The sequence below is a fragment of the Heterodontus francisci genome, chromosome 23 (genome assembly GCF_036365525.1).
Source record: "Heterodontus francisci isolate sHetFra1 chromosome 23, sHetFra1.hap1, whole genome shotgun sequence".
Taxonomy (NCBI): Eukaryota; Metazoa; Chordata; class Chondrichthyes; order Heterodontiformes; family Heterodontidae; genus Heterodontus; species Heterodontus francisci.
Genome location: NC_090393.1, coordinates 62,151,308 through 62,169,504, shown reverse-complemented (window position 1 = coordinate 62,169,504; position 18,197 = coordinate 62,151,308). Strand labels below are relative to the sequence as shown.

General features: G+C 40.9%; 1 protein-coding gene across 4 annotated transcripts in view; it reads right to left on the bottom strand.

Annotated features, from left to right (window-relative positions):
• The window catches only part of cabin1 (calcineurin binding protein 1), a 678,888-nt gene that overhangs the window by 320,482 nt on the left and 340,209 nt on the right, over positions 1-18,197 (bottom strand). For all 4 annotated transcript variants that reach the window (XM_068055415.1, XM_068055418.1, XM_068055416.1 and 1 more), the window contains one exon: positions 8,520-8,633. In XM_068055415.1, coding sequence (XP_067911516.1) covers positions 8,520-8,633 — 114 coding nt within the window. The remainder of the gene's footprint in view (positions 1-8,519; positions 8,634-18,197) is intronic.

Below are 18,197 nucleotides of genomic sequence, written 5' to 3'. Positions count from 1 at the left end.
TGGGACAGATCAGCCATGATCTTATTGAATGGCGGGGCAGGTTTGAGGGGATGAATGGCCTACTCCTGCTCCTATTTCTTATGTTCATAAGACAACCAGCTCATTCCAGCTATTAGGCTAGTAAACCTTCTGAACTGCTTCCAACGCATTTACATTCTTCCTTAAATAAGGAGACCAGTACTGTACACAGTACTCCAGATGTGGTCTCACCAATGCCCTGTATAACTGAAGCATAACCTCGGTACTTTTGTATTCAATTCCCCTCGCAATAAACAATAACATTAGCTTTCCTAATTACGTGTTGTACCTGCATATTAACCTTTTGCGATTCACAAGGGCACCCAGATCCCTCTGCATCTCAGAGCTCTACAATCTCTCACCACTTAGATAATATGCTTCTTTTTTATTCCTCCTGCCAAAATGGACAACTTCACACTTTCCCACATTATACTCCATTCGCCAGATCTTTGCCCACTCACAACCTATCTATATCCCTTTGTAACCCCCTTACGTCCTCTTCACAACTTACTTTCCTACCTATCTTTGTGTCATCAGTAAATTTAGCAACCATACCTTCGGTCCCTTCATCCAAGTCATTTATATAAATTGTAAAAAGCTGAGGCCCAGCATTGATCCCTGCGGCACACCACTCGTTACATCTTGCCAACCAGAAAATGATCCATTTATGCCTACTCTCTGTTCCTGTTAGCTAGCCAATCTTCTATCCAAGCCAATATCTTACGCTCTATTAGAGGCCTGCTACCCGACCCGAACCCGATGGGACCCAACATGTGTCGGGCTCGGGTCAGGTCGGGCCCATCTTCCGGGGCCGGCTTTCAGGCTCAGATCGGGTCGGGCCGAGTCCAGATCGAGTCGAGCCAGACACACACGGTAAGTGCTCTGCTGGTAAGTATTAAAAATAAAATAAAAAACTTACCTGAGCTGGGAGTCCAGGACGAAACGGAGTCTGCGTAGTGAGCGAGTGATGTCATTATGATGTCTTGCGCATGCACTGCAGCTTCTTGCAGCTTCGACGTCAGGAAGATGTGTAAATGGATGGTCGGGTCGGGTCGATTCGGGCTCGGGCCCGCTGTGGTCCGGTCGGGCTCGGGTCGCGTTCCTTTTCCCAACCTAAAGCAGGCCTCCACGCTCTATACCATGAGCTTTTATTTTCCGCAATAACCTTTGATGTGGCACCTTATCAAATGTCTTCTCAAAATCTAAGCACAGCACATCCACAGGTTCCCCTTTATCCACAGCACATGTTACTTCTTCAAAGAACTCCAATAAATTGGTTAAACATGGTTTCCCTTTCACAAAACCATGTTGACTCTGCCTGATGTTATGACCAAGGCAGGAGGAGTGCACTGTTTTTTCTACTTCCACCTCTCCACAGGTCACAACATATATTTAAAGGTGTACTGTCATGACCAAGGTGCGAGTAATGCATTGTTAATTCAGTCCCACTACTCCACAGTTCACAGCACATTAGTTAAGTCTCCCACCTACCGGGAAAAACTAGCCAAACTAATTACTTTATTTATCCCTAGAATAAAGCACGCCAAACCAGGTTTCTTCAGGCATTTTAATCTGCATATTGACTGGACAAATCAGATTGGCAGAGGAAACATGGAAGACGAATTTGTAGAGTGCATCAGGGATTCTTACTTAGAGCAATACATTGCAGAACCTACCAGGGAACAGGCTTTTTTAGATCTAGTAACGTGTATTGAGGTAGGATTAATAAGAGATATTGTAGTTAAGGATCCTCTCGGGGGTAGCGATCACAACATGGTAGAATTTCAAATTCAGTTTGAGGGCGAGCAACTCGGGTCTCAAGCCAGTGCCCTCAATTTAAACAAGGGCAATTACAGAGGTCTGAAGAAAGAGTTGTCTAAAGCGGCTGGGAAAATAGACTAAGGGGAAGGTCGGTGGGTGAGCAGTGGCAGATTTTTAAACAGATATTTCAGAACACTCAGCAAAAATTTATCCAGGTCAAAAAGAAGGACTCAATGAGAAGGATGAACCACCTGTGGTTAAAAAAGGTGATCAAGGAGAGTATCCAATCAAAAACTAAGGCATACAAAGCGGCAAAAAATAGTGGTAGGCCAGAGAATTGGGAATTTTTTTTAGGAACCAGCAGCGGATGATTAAAAAGCTAATAAAGAGGGAGAAAATTGCTTTTGAAATTAAATTGGCAAGAAATATAAAAACAAACAGCAAGAGCTTCTATGGGTATATAAAAAGAGAGTAGCTAAAGTGAGCGTGGGACCCTTGGAGGATGCGACTAGAGAACTGATAATGGGAAACAGGGAAATGGCAGATAATTTAAACCAATATTGTGCATCGGTCTTCACAGCGGAGGGCACTATAAGCATCCCACAGATACCTGATAAGCAAGGAGCTAATGGGAGGAAAGATCTTGTAACAGTCTCTATCACAAGGGACAAAGTATTCGACAAACTGATGGGACTAAAGGCAGACAAGTCGGCAGGACCTGACGGCCTACATCCAAGGGTTTTAAATAAAGTGGCTGCAGAGATAGTGGAGGTATTGGTCGAAATATTCCAGAACTCACTGGATTCCAGGAGGGTCCCAGCGGATTGGAAAACGCTAATGTGACGCCCCTGTTCAAGAAGGGAGGGAGACAAAAGGCAGGAAACTATAAGCCAGTCAGCCTAACATCGGTCACTGGGAAAATGCTGGAGTCCATTATGAAGGAAGAAATAGCAGGACATTTAGAAAAGCTGAACACAATCAAACAGAGTCAACATGGTTATGTGAAAGGGAAATCATGTTTGACAAATTTGCCAGAGTTCTTTGAGGATATAACAAGCAGAATTGATAAAGGGGAACCGGTAGATGTAGTGTATTTAGATTTCCAGAAGGCATTCGATAAGGTGCCACATAAAAGATTATTGCACAAGATATTGGGGTATTGGGGGTAATATATTAGCATAGATTTAAGATTGGTTAACTCACAGAAGGGAGAGAGTCGGGATTAATGGGTCTTTTTCAGGTTAGAAAGACGTAACTACTGGAGTGCCACAAGGATCAGTCCTAGGGCCTCAATTATTCACCATCTATATTAATGACTTGGAGGAGGGGGCAGAGTGTAATATATCCAAATTTGCTGATGATACAAAAATAGGTGGAAGGGCATGTTATGATGAGGACATAAGGAATTTGCAAGGGGATATCGATCAGTTGAGTGAGTGGGCAAAAACTTGGCAGACGGAGTTAAATGTAGGAAAGTGTGAGGTCATGTGCTTTGGTAGGAAGAATCAAAGGCAGACTATTATTTAAATGGAGAGACTTCAAAAATGCGCAGCACAGAGGGATCTGGGTGTTCTTGTACATGAAACACAAAAAGTTAGCATGCAGGTGCAGCAAGTAATTAAGGAGGCAAATGGAATTTTTGGCTTTTATTGCTAGGGGGTTGGAGTTTAAAAACAGGGAAGTCTTGTTACAACTGTACAGGGTGTTGGTGAGGCTGCACCTGGAGTACTGTGTACAGTTTTTGTCCCCGTATTTAAGAAAGGATATACTGGCATTTGAGGCAGTTCAAATGGGATTCACTGGGCCGATTCCTGGGTGAAGGGGTTGACTTATCAAGAACGGCTAAACAGGTGAGGCCTTTATTCATTAGAGTTTAGAAGAATGAGGGGTGAACTTATTGAAACAAACAAGATTCTGAGGGAGCTTGACAGGGTCGATGCTGAGAAGATGTTTCCACTAGAGAAGGAGTCCCAAACTAGGGGACATAGTTACAGAATAAGGGGACACTCATTTAAAATGGAGATGCGAAGGAATTTCTTCTCTCAGCGGGTGGTGAATCTCTGAAATTCTCTACCCCAGAGAGTTGTGGAGGCTAGGTCACAAAGTATTTAAAGAGGTAGATAGATTTTTGAAATATCGGGGAGTTGAGGGCGAACGGCCTACTCCTGCTCCTATTTCTTATGTTCTTTAAATAACAAAATTGACTATTTATTAATGAACCAAGTTTTAAGCGATAATGAGACGAATCTATATGGATGAAAAGATTTTATAACTCCTTAATCTTCCTAATCCTCATGCACACACATATATTCAATTACCAACAGTTAAATAGGGAAAATGGTTATATTGATTTTATAACAGTTTCTTAGGGATAATAAAATAACTGGGTTGTATCTTCTGGTAGTATTTTCCTGGATCGATGAGCCGTCTCAGAGTTGAATAGGCAGATGCCACTTGATACCTCTCCAGGTGAAATTAATGAACAGTTTATGGTGGGTAGGCGTTCAAGGTAGTTCATCTGCAGCAGGCATCACATAAATCTTTGAGCAACAGGTTGCAGCAACAAGTCTATTTAAGTTTTAAAGTAGCAGTCTAACAGTAGAAACTTTCTTGAAAGTTCAGGAACTTCCAAAACACAGAAGTCAACAGGACTTACTCTCAGCAAAGGAGCTTTCTCCACAGAGCACAGCAACTACAGAACTCAACCTTCAGGCAGGGATTCTTGACTGGAGGCAACAGCAACATTCCAACCCCCCCCCCCCCGAAAGACAGGCTTCCCTTCTCCAAAGCAGTGTTTCTCCACAGAGTGTAGTAATTCCTCTTTTCTCTGGGTCTCTTCCGGCAAGTCAAAACCTCACCTTAAATGTAGCACCTTTTCCCTTGAAATGCAGCTTATCATCAGAGAGAATAGGTCTTTTCCTACGGTCTATCAGCAAAACACAGCTCCAGCCACTGCTATGTGTTCTGTTCCCCTCTGGTCTCTCTCACTGCAGAACTGTAACTGAAAGTCTTTTTCAAATGGAATCACAAGACAGACATAAAATCTTCCTATTGCTTGGATACAAATTGCCTTGTAGCCTGCACTCCAAATACCAAATGTCAACATTCAAGGCCCATAGTAAACCCTTTTTCTCAGTCTTAAAGGTACACAGACCTCCCAGTTTAAAAAAAAAACAAAACTCTTATGACAGCATCCAGTTACCGGTACAGTCAAACATTATTTTTACCCCAGAATAAAATACACCAACCAGGCTTCTTTAATAAACAACAAAATTATCAAATTATGAAACAAGACTTAACCAGTAATGAAGCAAAGCATGAACACACAGATTGAAATATGCAAGTTCCCTTTTTACCTTAGCCCCTCTCTCTCTCACACACACACATACACACGCACAGGTTAACTTGTAAAAATAGAGATTTGCTATTTAGAGCTCTGTTACAAAAAAGACAAAAGAAAACTTTGGCCAAATACTTGCTAATTCTTGAAGAAAAAAAGAGAAGCTAGGAAATGATGTCAGTTGTCCCTTTTTGGTTTGGCAGCCCAAATATGCACAAATGGCTATCTCTGAAATCTTCTTTTCTGGCGACATCAAGGATCAGTTTGGCAGGTTTTCCAAAAGAAACACGGCAACAGGGGTTTCAAGCAGGCCTTTCAGGACGAATGTAGCATCAATTTCTCTATTTCTTACACTCGCTTCTAAGAGCTTCTCAAAGAGATGGAAAAGACTGAGCTGGGGTGACTTCTCTCTTGGCTGGTTTTTAAAACTCCCAAACACTGTCCAAAGTGAAACCAAAAACAGTATCTCAACAGTAAAGCCTCCTGACCCCTATAAATCATGACCTACCACTTCTCTGTAAACATCTCCCCCAAGTCAAAAAGGCCCTGCTGGGTAATTATCTGAAGACGGGTGACTTCCTGCAAGGGTTGTTTACAAACCAAGTCCAGAAGACCTTACGATGACCTCTTTTTTAAAAAAATACACCAAGTCCAGCATCTATGGAATCCTTTTTTGCAGTTTTAAAACACAAGTCCTCAAAATTTAACAAAAAATGGAAGTACTTTCTAAACACTGAATACCTTGAATTTTTCTAAAGTGCCCTTCTTAATAATCACTTCTAACATTTTCCCAAAGACAGATGTTAAGCTAACTGGCCTGTAGTTTCCTGCTTTCTGTCTCCCTCCCTTTTTGAATAAAAAAGTTACATTTGGTATTTTCCAATCTCATGGAACCTTCCCCGAATCTAGGGAATTTTGGAAAATTAAAACCAACACATCAACTATCTCACTAGCCACTTCTTTTAGGACCCTAGGACGAAGTCTATCAGGACACAGGGACTTGTCAGCTCACAGCTCCAACAATTTGCTCAGTCCCACTTCCCTAGTGATTGTAATTTTCTTGAGTTCCTTCAATATTCAGGTCCCAATTTATGTCATCCTGCAGCCATGTCTCTGTAATGGCTATCAGATCTTATTTATTTATTTCTATTTGCGCTATCAGTTCATCTGTTTTGTTTCAAATGCTACGTGCATTCAGATACAGAGATTTTAGTTTTGTCCTTTTATTATTTTTGTAACCTCTAGCCCTGACTGCTGATTTACTCTTAGATTTGTACTCTCTGTCCCTTCCTGTGATGGTCTGTTTATCATTTCCCATTTTAATGCCTTTTAGTCGTTTGGTAATACATAACTTGAGTATTGCTGAAAATAGAGACATCTTGTCGAAGCTTTTCATTTTGCACTCATCAGGACATTTTGCATGAATACCAATGTAAGGGAAAGCAACAATTTTATCCTGTACGAGAAGAGAGTGCTGATTGGTTGGCAAGTGGACTCTGAGTGGTAGAGGTATTGCCATGGAGAATGCACCAGCTAATGGTGACTGACAGTTAAATCAGGCAGCTTGACTCTGATTGGTCAAGGCATTGCCCTGGGGAATGGACCAGCAAATCACTGTCACTTATTTTGTTTAGCTGAAACAGGCGCAGGGAGGGAGACAGAAAGCAGGAAACTACAGCCCAGTTAGCTTGACATCTGTCTTTGGGAAAATGTTAGAAGCGATTATTAAAGAAAGGCACTTAGAAAAATTCAAGATAAAGGGCCTGTTTCTGTGCTGTATAACTCTATGGCTCTATGACATATACATGTTCTTTCTGTCTGCAATGAACAGGGCCCTGTGTATTAATATATGTAACTTCCAATACATGCAAATGTGCAACACTGCGGGCCCAGTGAATCCATGACCTCTACCACTCAGAGTCCACTTGCCAACCAATCAGCACTCTCTTCTCATACAGTATAAAACTGTTGCTACCCCTTCCATTGGTATTCTTGCGAAATGCCCTGATGAGTGCAAGATGAGAAGCTTCGATAAAATATCTTTCTTGCCTCTGCTCTTTGATTTACCACATCTTCCCAAATTGAATCCTTTGCCCCCACTATTTTCCTTATGGAACTTAGCTGGGCAACAGTAGGGATGCTACAATAGGGCTCAGTATCCTAGGTGTGGGAAGGATGGGAGAAGAAATCATTCACAATTCCTGACTATTAAACAGTCATCACTGCGAGAAAGTGTAATGTGGGTAGAGGTGCCAGGGAAAGACAGGATCATAATTCAAATCTGAACCTGTTAATATACACTATCTAGGGAAGGAAGCGCAATATACTGCTCTGAGTTGATTATGCTTTTAGACTTTCCAACTCATCTGAATTCAAGGAATTCCAGAACACATATGCAGGGCTGATGTTGTTCCAACCCACAGGAAGTCTGTTAGAATATTAAAATGCAAGGTGACGAAAGTTTACATTTCCTTTTACATCATTGCCAGCTAGTTACTTCAAAATTACTAATAGGAAACAGACTATGGTTTAAAGTTTTATAACACAGCCTGTACTGTTTCCACATAAACACATATCTGATTCAACGATAATCATTCCAACATACCATTCCCAGTGTATATAGAGATTGCATCCAGATTATGGGATGATTTAGACCAAAATTTCTTGGCAAACCCAGTACATTTCCCTGGCTTTGATTGCAGCAGACACAAAGTTACACATTGTGTGTTAATAACTGTTGTATCCCTTAAACTATTCATATTTCCATAATTAGCAGAATAATGGTTCCTAAGATGTCTGTGAATGCTTGTGGCTACAGGCTAAGCTCAATAAATTGTAGGAGCTGGCCCTTCAGAATCTGGAATCTTCTGGTAGTCCTAGAATATTTGGTATCAAGGTAGAAATGCAGGCTCTTAATGTCGGCCAATGAATGGGCAAGCTAGATAGCCAACTTCACTTCAATTGCACAGCTTGCGACAAATCCAATTTTGTTTACAGACACAGACACACAGTTTGCTAAATTAAAGAACATTTCTTTCTTCTTATACAGTGCTTCAATGATGAAGTCAGTACAACCACACAGGCACAGTTAGCAGTAGGAGCAATTCTTGTGTTTTTTTTTAAGTACAAGTCACACGTACTTGGTTCTGTGATCTCTGCGACCACGACAAACTGAGTACCACTGAAATTTCAATTATGAAGAAAATAAAAGCACAACTGTAAAGTAAATCAGACAGGAATAGCTGCTGAGCTTACAGTATCACTCTAACGGCTCACATGCACCCTGGTTTAGTGTTTCCTCCTGCGATGTCTAGTAGGTGCAAGCGTTCACAACACAGACTACATATAGTAAAGCGGACGGAATAAACAATTTAAATAAAAACTTTTCTATAAAACTTACATTAAAAAAATTTGTTTTGTTCCTCTCGTAGAAGAGTCCTTGTGCTGGCATATGCTTCAACTGTTGCCATGGAATACTGACGCCTAGCAACACATCACGAGCCCAGTTCAGGTTCTGCAGAAAGACACAATTGATGGAAGTTATAACACAAAATATTCAGGGAGTCTACTGGCTTATTTTAAAAATCACACACAATTAAACAAAAATTTGGCAGTTGCATTCTGCCCATTAAATGAGCAAATCCTGTAAACTGCTGCTTAAGGAATACTGAATAGTCATAGTGTAATCACCCTACATAATGAGATGGCAAAACCAAGGTGTACACATACAACCACTTGATAAAGGGGAATGCTGCATGTTATAGCTAGAGATAGATTGGAACAGTGCAGCCAGTCCACTACCTATTGTCACTCAGCAATATATTCAATGTGGAAAAGAATCATGCAAACAAAAAAAGTTGATAATCTACAAGAGGAGATGATTGTGGTCACTCATGGGCCAACATCCAGCTTGGGGCAATGCAAGGCTCACTCTTCCACTATCAGTTACAGCTATATGGGGCCAGTTTTGTGCTCTGGTCTTAGACCTATTACATGAGACACAGGCTGACCCCAGTCAACTCATATTCCACTGCATTCTCACTAAAATGCAAAATGGCCTGACTTAAGTTAAAGTAGTCATTTAGCTGAAAGTGAAAAATAGTCACCTTGCGTTGAAGTCCAGCCACATATATTCAGATGACTGATGACTAGTTTATAAATAGGTACCTCTAGTTGTCCTATACCATACATGTACAGCTCTCCAATTTAGTGAAAACAGGGCATGTCACAATCATCAAATTCATTTTACAATAATAAACTTCTGTACATTTTGGTTCCCCTGTTTTGAATATTTTTATTTTGAACAGTGAGTGCTTATAATATTGTCAGGGGAACTGGCTGAGAAGAGCCACACAGCCCAACTGTGTGAGATGGTTGATCACGAGAGACAGTTGTTAACCTGAGGCATCTTCTGTTTCAGCCATACTCCCTCACACAATTCTACTGAGACAATTCCTTTGATGATGGCATCAATGCACTTCATTCAAAGGGAAAAAAAATCTGAACAAAAAAAAAATCAGAAATGCCAACAGACAAAAAGATCTGTAAAGTATATAAATAATTGAAAAAGAGGCGATGACTCAAACATTGTACAATATATCAATGACACAGCATACTGGACCATATATATAGTGCCAAGTATGTGATGCAGATTCTATTCTCCCACTCTACTCAATTTCTTTTCTATTGATTCTCAGGGTGTGGACGAGTCTGGCAAGGCCAGCATTCATTACCCATTCCCAGTTGCCCCGAGCTGGTGATGGTGGGCCTTCTTCTTGAACCTTTGCAGTCTCTATGGTGATTCTCATTATTTTTTAATGCATTCTGATACAATGGAGTGGCTTGCAAGGGCACTACAGAGGGCAGTTAAGAGTCAACCATTTTGGTGCGCGACATGAGTCACATACAAGCCAAACCGGGTAAGGACAGCAGGTTACCTTCCCTAACGAACATTGGTCAACGATTTGGATTTTCACTGTGTGATCATTTTTACTGATACCAGCTTTACCCAACTCCATTGCTCAGCAAGAGACAACATAGCTCAGAGGGAGAAGGTTCCATCAGTTCCTGTGGAGGTGATGTGCCCCTGGAGCCTGCTGCTGCGCTAGGCTCTACTTAGAAATTCCTGGATATACTCCAGGTTAGGAATCCTCTTACTTCAGTGTAGGGTCATAAATGTCCTACTTGGCATTAAAATCTGAACTAAGTTTATGTTTTTGTTTTAATGTTTATTCACCCTCAGTAACCGCAAATGAACTATAACTAGAAAATATCAAATTATTTTCTTAAAACTTCCTTGCCAAGCAATAACTCATCAATACCAGTTCAGGAGAGATTTCAAACAACAAAATTTGAATTAAATTTGCTTTAATATTTTATTTACTGATATTTATTTAAATATTCCAGACTAGCAATTAGAAACTGAATCATTTATTTACTATTCAGCTTTTTGGTTCTTTGGGTTTTAAAAATCATTCCTCCCTCTCCTTGTTAAATATAACATGAGCTGATGCTGCAAGAGGGTTTACAGGGAAAAAATTACAAAGGCCTGAAGTCATGAGATACAAAAGGCCAGGGGTGCTGAGTCTTCCTGCCATATAACAAATTCCACTCTAACCAGAAGGACAACACCAGATATAGCAGTATGGACACATAACCCACACATGCAAGCACCATTTGGAAATAGCTTCATTGCTTTAAACTTTCCTATGTCAGGTGAGAATGCAGCAACAAAATAAAATCAGTGCTGTATCTAGGTATACAAAAAAACTCTGGTATTACAGTTAACAATCAACCAACCAGGAAACCTGGCATCTGGAATAATTATTTGCTGAAAGTGGTATCTGCCAGTCATGGCTGCACCTCACTCACATTTAGTTGCCAGGGGAGGAATAAACTTAGGTAAATTTGACAGATCAATGACTCAGGAATATGTGCAGATGCAGTTGGGACTTGTTTATGGGCAGATAAAACTTTAAGCACCACCATGCACCAAAGGAACTCATATGTAATCTATGGGAAACAATTCGAATTTGCAAATTCTGGAATGAATCGGCATTAACAGAAGTTAGTTGAAGAGCACGACTCAGATCAGAAGCATAAGTCCTCCATTCAGTGTAAACAGCCAGGTCGACTCCAGTGGTGCAACAGTATGGCATTCACCTTTTAGTGTGTTCCCCTCTCTACAATTTACCCCGTTTGCCATTTCTTCTCCCAGTGCTCTGAATTTAAAGCAAAAATGATTGATGTATCCAACTACACACAGTACACCTAAGCAGATAGTTTCTAAAGGGTTTTCTTGCTGCGTAGGGATGGCCATGTGGATTGAAGAAACTTGCTGTGCCTCTACATTTTGGAATCCAAACAGACACACAAACATTCAAGGCATAAAAACACAGATCACTTCACTGAAACAGACATCTAAAATAAAGTATTACTATTCCAAAACCTCACCAACATACGCACTTACAGATGGTCAAAAACATAACCTAGCTATTTGATTTTAAACTAACACACACCTTCCTTCTAAAGGCCGGCTACCCGACCCGAACCCGATGGAACCCGACGACATGTGTCGGATTCGGTTCGGATCAGGTCGCACTTCCAGGTCACACATTCAGGCTCGGGTCAGATCGGGCCGGGTCGGGGACACTCTCTCACCACCTCCAGTAAGTGGCTCCACTGTTAATGTAATTTTTGGACTTGAAAGGTGGTTTTGTTACAGTAATTTTAAACTTGTGCAGATAAGCAACAAAGTGAAAAACGGAAGGTAGGTTAACTGACGGTCGGGTTGGTCAGGAAAAAATGAAAGGACTCAGGCCGGGTCAGGCTCGGGGTCGGATGTGGTTCTGTCGGGCTCAGGTCGGGTTTCATTTGCAGACCCGAGCCAGCCTTTACTTCCTTCCACGAGACTGAAACATTCAACTGACCTATGCTTGCCTAAAGCCCCCACCCCCACAGCTCTGAGTCCATAGCAAGGTTAAACTGACCCACACCTTCCCCCTCCCAACTCTGTGACAAAGCTTGAATCTCACTGCTTGCCATTTCAGTATAAAAAATGCACACTGATTTGTGATCAGTTTATCTAGTTTCAAACTCAACATCAAACTGACCTTAAACATGTAACATTTACCTCAATTTCAGTTAGAATTATAGAGTCTGATTTCAAATCACTCCCAGTCCCTGCACCACTAACAGCAGTAACATGAATTTAATGAGCAGACACATTTCAGCATGGTGGGAAGCAGCCCCGTCACTGGCCCCTTGTAAACACCAGCACTCAAGCGTGAGTCGATCATTTCATCCTTTCACACTTTCACATGCAACATTGATACAACTTTCACATTCATTTTAATCTTCTGAAGAACATCAGCTCCCCATTTTCTCTCAAATTTGTCAAAACAAAGAACTTGCTTAATCAAAGATTCCCTTTTTGTTAATAATGGGATTCCATAACTGCTGCAGAATGATTTCTAAATCAATTTTAGGAGAAAGCTACAAAGCACAATTTTCTGAAAGCTACTTTGCAATAGTTAAAAGTTGCACATCTCTGATCCTAGTTATGCTGCTATTTCAGATAGAAAGTTGAATTGAGGAGGAGGAGGCACAAGTAACAAACTTGTCATCCATGGGCAGCTGTCTAAATTCTCTAAATGGAAACTTCTATATGGAAGCAGGCTCGGTTCACCAAAATAGAAGAACGTAGCTCATAAAATCTAACAATTCATAGCTAACTAACTGAACTTGTGAAAGTAGTAGTTTAAACCAAAGCAAAGCCTACTTCTGTCCCTCCTTCACAAGAAGTGTCTACACAATAGAGTAATAATTTGCTCCAGAAAGTAGTAGATTTTTGAAACACTGATATTTAAACATTGCATTAATCCATAATATGAATACAATTGTTACTAAATAGTATGTTTCACAATGGTAAGACAACTATAGCTGCAACAAGCACGTACCCAAAGCTGACTCAAATCCAGTTGGAAATGTTGAGTAAATTGTCCAAAATTAGTGGCACCTCAACATAAGATCAATCCAAAACATTTTTTTTTTAAATGGAGTAAACTGTTCTTTACCTTTACAAATTATACACACACAATTCTTGGATTCCCAAGAAACAGACAGTACACAAGGTTACATCCATTTTAGTTGCGACAGTAACCAATTAAAATGGATTCTCACTGCTATCTTGTACTGCTGTTGTGTTTTGGTAAAGTATTCACCACACATCCAGGGAAAAAGGACAAACAGAACAAGTAGCTAACTCAGAACACCACAAAGCACCAAACTATACCGCACCCCACCCGAACCCCCACCACCCCCAACCAACCTGACTACCCAAGTAAAGCACAGGTCCAAAGTCTGACCAGCCAACACGGGAACAAAAATTAAGCTTTGAAACTTCTGCTGCAATGGTTTCTTCCATCTTAGTTTTCCTCCCTTGCTACTTGGAGGATGCCAATCATGTTGGATCTGAAAACTTGAAAAAAGCAACTCAGTTCCCATAGCCAACTAGTTAGGCAGGAAGCATCATAGTTGCAGTAGCCTGGATTAGCATCTTTCTCAAATGTCCATCTGGGAGCACCCTTAATGAAAGGTGTCAGGAAAACCCTATATGCCAAGTGGGAAATATTAACTTCTTCAGTTGGAAACTTACATTAGACGTTTAATGGGAAAAAACCCTACAGTAACTTTTAAAAAACAAGCAGCCAAGATGGCCATTGCCATTTACATCTGAAATACCAGGGGACTGAACTGGAGACAAAAAGTCTAACAAGAAGCCCAGCCAAGACAATGGCTTACTCTAAGTGACTGAATTACCTAAAATGGCTTAATTAGTATGGCAGTCAAGGCCATCCTCACACAGTGACTTTGAAAGAACCAACCCTTTCCAAGTGTGAATGGACATCCTGGGGCATGCAGAACCTTGAATTTCATTAGAAGATTCCAGAAAAACCTCATTAGAAACAAAGGGGATTGAGAGAACCATGTGACTGCTTGTTCATCTCTGAAGAAACTAGAAGTTTTGTTACACAGGCAGAAGACAAGCAGTAACAGAGTGTGTAGCAGCAAAAAGCTGCGTGCTTCCCTTTTTCTTCTTTCTCTCTCCCCAGAAAACATCAAGTTTGAAAACCATCTGTGGCTGGGGGATCCTCCAAGCCTCAAGACCGCTACAGCCAGCAAACGGGGAAAAGAGCCAACTACAGATTCTGCCTTCAGGAAAACACTGAGCAAAGCAAGCCAGCCAAAATACACTTTGACCAACCAAGAACTTCAAGAATACAGCTTCAGCCGAGGACTACTGGATTACCCACTTTACAGACTGCATTTAAGTTCCATTTATTTTGAACTTTAATCCAACTACCAAATCTATTTTTCCCTCCTGTAATCTATTTGTGTGCGTATGAGATTCTCGTGTAATGTGTAGCGTATTTTTAAATCCGGTTAGAGTTTAAGTATAATAAACATACCTCGTTCTTGTTTAAACTCAAGAAAACCTGTCTGATTGGTTCTTTCATGATCACAGTAAAGGAAAAAGGTAAAGCACTCATGGAGGTGGTAAGCACAACCACTGTTTAAAAGGAATAAACCCTGTTGCGGTCAAATAAGAGGAAGAGGCAAGAGGGGAGCCTGAGACCCCCTCCTCACCTGGCCGTGACAAAGGAAAGATTAGCACCATAGAGGACGAAGCACCACTTTATTGGTAGGGAATAACTACATTCCAGACATCTGCAGATTGGGAGCTTGCACTGAAGAGAATGCCAGCCCACACCACCATTATACAGATCTATGCTGATAGAGCCATGGATGAACACAGCTCAGCAGTTCATTTTCAGCATTCAAATCTACTATAGCCAAGCTACAGCAGGCAGAGAATCTATTTCTCTTAGAACAGATACGTCAAATATTTGTTGATCTCTTTTATCCTACATGTGTGGGTGGATAGGCAGCAATATATTCAGATGATGCTTTAGGACAGACTAATCAACAGGTTTCCACATAATGTGAGGGGGCTCAATTATAACACACACACGCTCATATAGCACAGTCATCTATCGATTAAACGAACTGTTTGAAATCTAGCTTTAAAGTAACGTAACTTGCTTTCTGAAAATGGCCAGTTCTCAAAAGCAAGGTGTCTTCCCCAATAACCTAACAGATTATTAACTACACGGTGACTAGCTTGCCCTGTCTCTACTATTTACGGGCACTGCATGCACACAGCAAACATTCTTTCTGTTCTGGAGAAAATAACTAAATAGTCTAAGAACAGATGGCTGTGGCAGGCTGTGGATTCACTTCCCACAGGTTCCTGCTGTCCACCATGCTGTCAATGTGAGCCACTCTCCCACTGGGAGAGGGAAAGGAATGACCTCACCCCAGGGTGCCCTTGGACTACGTCCAGCATGTGCCCATCTACTGAGGCATAGCAGAGTCAGCTGATCACAATCCAAGTGCAGACAATATGAAATAAAAGAGAAAATTGAACAAGATGAGACAGCTGCAAATATCTTGGAATGAACTAAACAAGTGTCAGTACTCTTCAGCAGTAGGAATCTTGCGTACACACAAAACCATTCTTTGCCTACTCTTCTCTCCCATGACCCCCCACCCCCTTTATAATGCAACCTTGACTGGCCAAGATAACCAGTGTCAGAATTTGGAGTAACACAACAGTTGATACATTTTAGATTCAAGATTGTAAGAAATGGAGGAGTCTGACTGTTAAAACAGTAGGAGTGCTGGATCATCTGATAATGCTCTTGACCTTTAAGCTTGGTTGTTTACTTCTGTATACATTAGATTATACCAAATCCAATTATCAGCCTGAAAGGTCTTAGCACCTGAAGACATACACTTAATGCCACATTCAAAGTATGGTGACCACGTTATATTCTTAATGAAAAAACTTGCATTTATAAACCTCCTTTCATGACCTCAGGACATCCCAAGAGGCTACACAGCAAATGAAGTAGGTTAAAGTGCAGTCAATATTATAATGTAGGAAATGTGCCAGCCAATTTACACTCAGCAAGGTCCTACAAACAACAATGTGATATTGACCACTGTTATGGAAGTGTTTTTTTTTCTCTGTTTAAAAAACTAAAGGAGGTCTGTGTGCCTTTAAGACTGAGAGCAGTTTTTATATTCTCTGTGAAGAGTGTGTGAGCTGCAAGCCTGTTCCCTAAGCAACAACAAGAGAGAGAGGTCACATGCCATATTGCATCAGTTGACTGTTTGCAAAGACTGGCTGGAACTGGCTTGATCTGGCAGACCAGTGAAGCGTGCTCTCCTTGAAGGAAGGATTTTGTCTCTCTGAGTAGAAAATCTACATTGGCCTACAGGCTGTGGGTAAAGGTGGAAAAACTCCTGGAAAGGAATCTTTGCATTATTGGAGGTAGCAAATTCCTTTTTACTTCCAGTCTCTACAAAGTCTCTGCCTCAGGAGTGACTTTCTGTTGCCTTTCATGTTTCTGGGAGTTCTGGAAACTCAGTAAGGTTTCAACTGATAGACTGCTAATACAAAATCTAAATCAACCTGTTGTCATACTCCTTGTTGAAAGATCTGTGAGATGCCTACTGTAACTGAAGTACCGTGAACGCCTATCCATTACAGACTGTTCATCAACTCGCCTGGAGACTTCGAGTGGCATCTGACTATTCGACTCAGGGACACCGAACCGAACCAGGAACGTAACTCACCAAGACTTACAACCCAGTTGTTTTATTATTCCTAAAAAACAGCTCTAATTTAAAACATTTTAGAACCGGTTAACCATTGGTTTTTGATCGTATATGTGTGTGCATGAGGGTTAGGAAGAATAGGAAGTTATAAAGTCTTTTCAGACATAGATTTATCTCAGCATTGTTTAAGATTTAGTTTATGAATAAATAGTTAATTTGTTGTTGTTTAAAGGTTTGGTGTGTTTTATTCTGGGGGTTAATAAAGTGTTTAATTTGGCTAATTTCCGATAGGTGGGAAACTTTAATATGCTGTGACCTGTGGAGTAATGGTACTGAATTGACAATGCATTACTCCCACCTCAGTCGTAATACCACACAATCTTTTGTTTTAAAAAGCGATTGGTTGAGCAATAAATATTGGCCGGGGCACCAGAGAGAACATTCCCACAGTTCCTTGAAATCTTTTACATCAACCTGAGACAGCAGAAGGGGTGTCAGTTCAACATTTCATCTTAACCACCAGTGAAGCAAGACTACCTGGCAAGACATACGCCAGCCAATATCAATGCTCCACAAACCTAACAGGACAGGGATATAAACTTGTCTAACAGTATCAGTATCACCAGGAATCTAGACCCAGGGCAGACCTTGAGTTTCCAAAGTTCTGCATTGGAGACTGACCTTGAATTCTTTTGAAAAAGAAATATTGCACCACACAATAAGATACTCAAGAATCAATACAACTAATGTTACTTTGGCAATAGTTGTAACCCACATTAATATGTAGATTTTATAAAGCCTAAATGGTTCTAAAGTAATGTTTTTGTTTTCCCACTTTTCCTAATCTCTTTTCCCTTTATTTCTATCCTCATTTTTTGTCTATATTTCCAGTTTCTGTTTTTTTTCTGCATCTATCATCCCACTGTCCATTCTTGGGGATAGGAAACTCAGTATAAAATCCATTAGTAAACTTGGATCAGATTACCTCAGTTATGGCACAGGATTTTTCCTTTAATATACAAATTTGTCTGCTAACTTCAGGAACCAAAGAACAGGACAAGTGATTGGTAGCCCAGTCAAGACGATGTGGCAAGGGCAAGGTACCTTGTCGAAGGTGTGTGCCATGGTGCAGCATGAACCATAGAAAAGTTACAGCACAGAAGGAAGTCATTCAGCCCGTCATGTCTGCGCCGGCTGAAAAAACTAACTACCCATTCTAATCCCACCTTCCAGTACCTGGTCCATAGTCTTGCCAGTTACGCCACTTCAGGAGCAAGTCCAGGTACCTTTTTAAAGAATTGAGGGTTTCTGCCTCCACCACCATTCCTGGCAGTGAATTCCAGACACCCACCACCCTCTGGGTGAAAAAGCTTTTTCTCATGTCCCCTATAAT